This window comes from Scyliorhinus canicula, chromosome 3 (genome assembly GCF_902713615.1).
Source record: "Scyliorhinus canicula chromosome 3, sScyCan1.1, whole genome shotgun sequence".
Classification (NCBI taxonomy): domain Eukaryota; kingdom Metazoa; phylum Chordata; class Chondrichthyes; order Carcharhiniformes; family Scyliorhinidae; genus Scyliorhinus; species Scyliorhinus canicula.
The window spans coordinates 94,460,660-94,466,659 of NC_052148.1; the positions used below are offsets into that span (position 1 = coordinate 94,460,660).

At 45.6% G+C, this 6,000-nt stretch overlaps 1 protein-coding gene across 1 annotated transcript in view; it reads right to left on the reverse strand.

Moving 5' to 3' along the window:
- The window catches only part of dhx29 (DEAH (Asp-Glu-Ala-His) box polypeptide 29), a 131,055-nt gene extending 125,349 nt beyond the window's left edge, over window positions 1–5,706 (reverse strand). The window contains exon 1 of the mRNA XM_038790906.1: window positions 5,487–5,706. Within this exon, the coding sequence (XP_038646834.1) occupies window positions 5,487–5,643 (157 nt within the window). The 5' untranslated portion in view covers window positions 5,644–5,706. The remainder of the gene's footprint in view (window positions 1–5,486) is intronic.
- Window positions 5,707–6,000: the final 294 nt, after the last annotated feature.

The following is a 6,000-nucleotide window of genomic DNA, read 5'->3' on the forward strand; positions in this document are numbered from 1 at the left end:
CCCTCTGCATTAACTGCAGTTTGTAGAAAATTTTAATATCCTCTACCATGAAGGCAGAGGCAAAATATTGGTTCAGTGTCTCTGCCATCTGTGTTCCTTGTTATTACCTCACCAGTATCGTCCACTAAAGGGCCAACATTTACTTTAGCTATTCTTTTCCTCTTTTATACTTGGTATATTTTTTTTAAATATTTTTTATTCAAATTTTCAACAAGTTTTAACCAACAAAAACAGAAGAAAAACAACAATAAAAATAACAGTACCCCCACCCTATTCTTGGTATCAGTGCTTATATTTTCTTTCCTAGTTCATTTTAGCTTTTTTGATTCTATTTTTCGTAGTTTTTTGCTGACCCCAAAAGTTCTCCCAATCCTCCAGTTTAACACTAGCTTTTGCAGTATGGTATACCCTAGTTTTTGCCTTATGTCCTTCTTGACTTCCTTGTTTAGCGATGGAACGTTTTTCTCCCTTTTACAATATACTTTAATTGAGGGGTACTTAATATCTCCCTGAACATCCGGCATTGTTCTCAACTGTCATATTCTCAATTATTTGTGCCCAGTCTACTTGAGCCAACTCTTTCCTCAGTATGAATAATTACCTCTGCCCAACGTTACCTCTAGCCTGGCTCTCTGTCCTCTCTCGTTCAAATCTAAATTTGAAATTCAAGCATGCTGCTATCATTCCTTCCAAGTGGATTGTTCAAAAAAGACTATTTATCAATCCTTCTTCATTACACAATACTAAATCTAAAATAGTCTGCTCCCTGGTTCGCTCCATAACATATTGCTCTAAGAAACAATCCCTCATGCACTGTACGAAATCTCCCTCAAGGCTACCTTGCCAATATGCATGTTTAAGCCACTCATGATTACGGTTGTGCCCTTCTCACAAGCCCTCATTATTTCTTTGTTTATACTATGCTCCATTTTGGAAGTATTGCTTGGGGGGCCTGTAAATTACTCCTACCAAGAAGTTTATCCTTTGTTTTTCTATTTCCGCCCATATTGATTCAATATCTTGTCCCTTAGCGCTAATACAATTTCTTAATACAGCCTTGATGTCATCTTTAACCAATAAAGCAACGCCACCTCCTGTTCCATTTTCTCTATCCTTTCGGAGTACTGAGTACCTTGAGTATCAACCTGGCGAAACTAGAATGCAGGATTAAAGGTGGGTTTAACAGCATAAAGCAGTATGGATCAGATCAAAATTCCACAGTCCTGCTGCATCCAGTCTTTAATTGTCATAGATAGTTAACAAATAACTGGAAGGAAACTCCACAAGTGTCCCCATCCTCAATGATGTCAGAGCCCAGCAGATTTGTGCCAAAAAAAAGACTAAAGCATTTGCAGCCATCTTCATCCATTTGTGCTGAGTAGATCATCCATCTCAGCCACCCAAGGTCTCCAGCAGATGCCAGTAAATCATTTACTCCACATGATATAAAACAATAGCTGAAGACACTAGATACTGCAAGGACGAGGAGACCATGTCCCAGATACAATACTAAAAACCTGTCCTCCAAAATGAGCCATGCCCTTAGCAATACAGTTCAAGCAAAGCTAAACATAGACATCTATGAGGAAATGTGAAAAATTGCCCAGCTATGTCCCATCTACAAAAAGCAGGGCAAATCCAACGCAGCCAATTACTGCCACATCAGTCCTCTCCCGATCATCAGCAAAGCGACAGACTGTATTGTTGCTATCAACCAACACTCCCACAGTATTAAGCTGCTCACTGATGTTCAGTTTGAGTTCCGTCAGGGCCACTCAGCTTCTTACCTCATTACAGACATGGTCAGCCTAGCAGGCTGAAGGAACCAGATGCATGGGAACACCACTTGCAAGTTCCCCTCAAAGTCATCCACCATGCTGACCTGTAACCATATATTGCCATTCTTTCACTGCCACCGAGTCAAAATCCTGGATCTCCCTCCCATCTTGTACTGAGGATATTTTTTCCTGCAAATGGCTGGTCGGAAGTGAGCTGTCGGTGTTGAGTATGGATTCACAAATGGCTACAAGTTCTATCTTAACCTTATAGGTTCTCCCAGAGAAAGGATCAGTTGCCAGCCACTTTTGGTAGCGGTGAATTATTGGCTTGTACATCTGCCCTCTTTACCCTTTCGGACTTCTTTTGTTTACTATAAAGCCTTGACACATTTTTTGATGAAGAATCTTTCAAATAAGACATGTATGTAAAATTAAAGGATAGAAAACTGACTGCCAAACAGGAACAAAGCAGGAATAAACTGGTCTTTTACTAATGACAGGCAGTGACTAGTGGTGTACTGCAAGGATTCGTGCTGGGACCCCAACTATCCACCATACATATTAATGATTTAGAGGAGGGAGCAGAATGCAATATCTCTAAATTTGCATATGACACAAACTTGGATGAGAGAGTGCATTATGAGGAGGATGCAGAGATTCTTCACTGTGATTTAGACAAGCTGAGTGAGTGGGTAAATGAGTGGCAGATGCAGTGGATAAATGAGGGGGATAAAAACTAGCAAAAATGGGAAGACAGATTATTATCTGAATGGCCAAAAAATTAGGAGGGGGAAATGTGTAACAAGACTGGGTATTTTGGTACACCAATCGTTGAAGGTAAGCATGCAGGTGCAGCAGACGGCAAAGGCGGCAAAAAAATACTCCAGCGTGATGCCACCACCAAACACGTCTTCCCTTCACTCCCTCGGTCAGCATTCCACAGAGACCGTTCCCTCCGAGACAATCTACTCCACTCCTCCACCATACCCAGTACCTCTCCCATCACCCATGGCACCTTCCCATGCAATCGCAGGTGTAACACCTGCCCCTTTACCTCTTCCATGCTCAACATTCCAGGCCCAAAATACTCATTCCAGGTTAAGCAGCCTTTCACTTACATCTCTTCCAATTTGGTCTATTGCATTCACTGCTCCCAATGTGGTCTCCTCTATATTAAACGCAGACTGGGTGATCGCTTTGCTGAGCATCTTCGGTCTGTGCGCATTCAGGACCCTGACCTTCCTGTTTCTTGCCATTTTAACAAAAGACCCTGCTCCCATGCCCACATGTCTGTTCCTGGCCTGCTGCAATGTTCCATTGAAGCGCAACACAAACTGGAGGAACATCTCATCTTCCGGTTAGGCACGCTAGTCTTGAACTAGGTTCAATTGAATTCAATGTTCACGCTAGGCCTGAACATTGAATTCAACAACTTCAGATGATCAGCCCCACCTCGACCCATTTGTTTTAATTTAATTTTAACGGTCTTTTACCATTTTGTTCTTTCTTAATATACATTTAATTCCCCCCCCCCCCCCCCCATCTTATCCACCTTTACTGCACTTTTCTCCTCTTTGCTTTCCCCTTGGCCTCCCCCTCTGACTGATGTTAGTTTCCCTGCTGTTTGACCTTTCATATCTTTTGTCCATTAGCACTCTTTCCCCTTGGTTTCTGTGGCCGTTAGCACCCGGTTTCCCTGGGTTTTGGTGGCTATGACTCATCTTTCATTCTCACGCCACAGTATAACTGTTTCCCACCGTTTCTGTCTGTTAGCTTTGACAGAGTCATCGAACTCGAAACGTTAACTCTTTTCTCTCCCTACAGATGCTGCCAGACTTGCTGAGATTTTCCAGCATTTTCTCTTTCGTAAAGAAGGCAAATGGTACGTTCGCCTTCATAGCGAGAGGATTCGAGGACAGAAGCAGGGATGTCTTGCTGTAATTATACAGTAAGAAGTCTTACAACACCAGGTTAAAGTCCAACAGGTTTGATTCAAACACGAGCTTTCGGAGCGCAGCTCCTTCCTCAGGTGAATGAGGAAGGAGCTGCGCTCCGAAAGCTCGTGTTTGAATCAAACCTGTTGGACTTTAACCTGGTGTTGTAAGACTTCTTACTGTGCTCACCCCAGTCCAACGCCGGCATCTCCACATCATCGTAATTATACAGGGTCTTGGTGACGCCAGACCTGGAATTTGAGTGCAGTTTTGATCTCTGTATTTGTGGAAGATGTTCTTGTTTGAGTGTAAGTGCAGCCAAGGTTCACCAGGGTAATTCCTGACATGGCAGGACTGACATATGAGGGAAGATCGAGTTGGTTAGAGGCAGGATCAGGCTATTGAGTTGGATGATAAGCCATGATTATAATGAATGGCGGAGCCGGCGACACATGGTGCAGTGCTGAGAGCCAGGTTCGATCTCAGCCCCGGGTCACTGTCCGTGTGGAGTTTGCACCTTCTGCCCATGTCTGCGTGGGTTTCACCCCCACAACCCAAAAACGTGCAGGTTAAGTGGATTGGCCAGGCTAAATTGCCCCTTAGTTAGAAAAAAATAATTGGGTACTCTAAATTTATTTTTAAAAAGTGAATGGTGAAGCAGACTCAATGGGCCTCTGCTTCAAGTTCCTTTGAACCGGCTGTTTGATCAAGATTGCACATCTGCTTCACGTAATTATTTTATTACAGCAGACTTTCACGGGGACTTACGAACAAGCTCCATGGCATAACTGAGTAAAGCCGCTGTTTGTGCATTCTTGAGTTGGAAATACTGATAACATCTTATCCATCTCAGTTGATGCAATTTTATAATGACCTCAAGACTTGGCATATATGTATCCTGAAGGGTAATTGTCCTTTTGCCCTCCAACAAAAGGAGCTTGCAAATCAAAGCAACTTGTAAATGAAAGTTAGTGTTGATGTTGTTGCTCTCGAGCTTTAAGATGGTGTCTATGAATTGTCTAAACTTCAGCATAGTAGAGACGTGTGCGGGAAAACCACTTCCCAATGCCCTGTCACAAGAAATTCTCAAAAGGTTCAGTACATAATTTACCATAGGCTGAGCTATTCCAATTCATCAATTTCAGCTTTTTGGGATAGATAACTTCTGAGATATGGGAGGTTTTCCAGCATTTCACCCTGACAGCGCTGTTCTAACAGTTCAAAGAGGTGGCTCAGCACCACCTTCTTGGGCATGGGCAACAAATGCTACCTTTGACTGCGTCATCTACATCTCAAAAGCTATTTTAAAAGCTGCCCAGGACTCACAGGGTGCATGGCGGCAACTCATCAAGGCTACTGAAACCGTGTCTCCCATTCTTGTTCCCAACCCTGCAATTCTCCATGGTCAACACGAAGAGCAATGGTCAACAGACAGCATCATCATCACCAACCATCTCCGAGTAAAACTCCTGAAGGCCATTCTCCATGGTCACTGGGTCAACACCTTGGAACGTGCAAAACCGCTCAACCCACCCGGGCTGCTCCCCATCACACTGGGGGCAGGAGAAGGTGGCTGGCTCCATCAGGAAACTTCTCGGTTGATGCGGGCCACCCCACTCACCAGCAGAGTGAAAGCCCCCCCCCCCCCCCCAGACCCTGTCGCACCGTTCGGGCTAATGGGCTGAATGTGCGGGCCGTGGGCAGGGCCAATGTGGATCCAGCACCGACATGAATTCAGACAGAGAACCCCGGTACCCTCGCTCCTGTACACCACCTGCTCTGGCTTTCACCTCCTTCGCGCTTGGTTTGGCAGCCGTTGGCCGCGGGCTCTGATCACCCACACGCTCGGCTCCCCCTGGGCGCTGCTGCCGGGATGCCGCCGCTGCCGCCAGCACCGCCGCCTCGGCTCGTTTCTTCTTCTTTCCCCCCATTGAGTCTCCCCCGGAGCCACTGCACACCGCTCACCCCGACCGCTCGAGCTGGCGAAAGCGCAGTGCGCATGCGGGAGCGCCCCAACCTGCCGGACCGGGTCACAATGCAGGAAATTACGTCACAGACAATGGGTAAACGCAGGCGCGCACGCGGAATTCCCCGGAAGTGTGGGCCTGATTGGCTGACATGTACGTGACGGCAATCGTACTGAGTGGCACTTCCAGCGCCAGGAACAGGCAGTCAGTGTCCTGGTGCTGTTGCACACGGGGAAACATTACCACAATGATAGTATTACTAGATCCGTAATCGAAAGGTGCATACTTTGGAGACATGGGTTGAAATCCCACTCCCAGCAG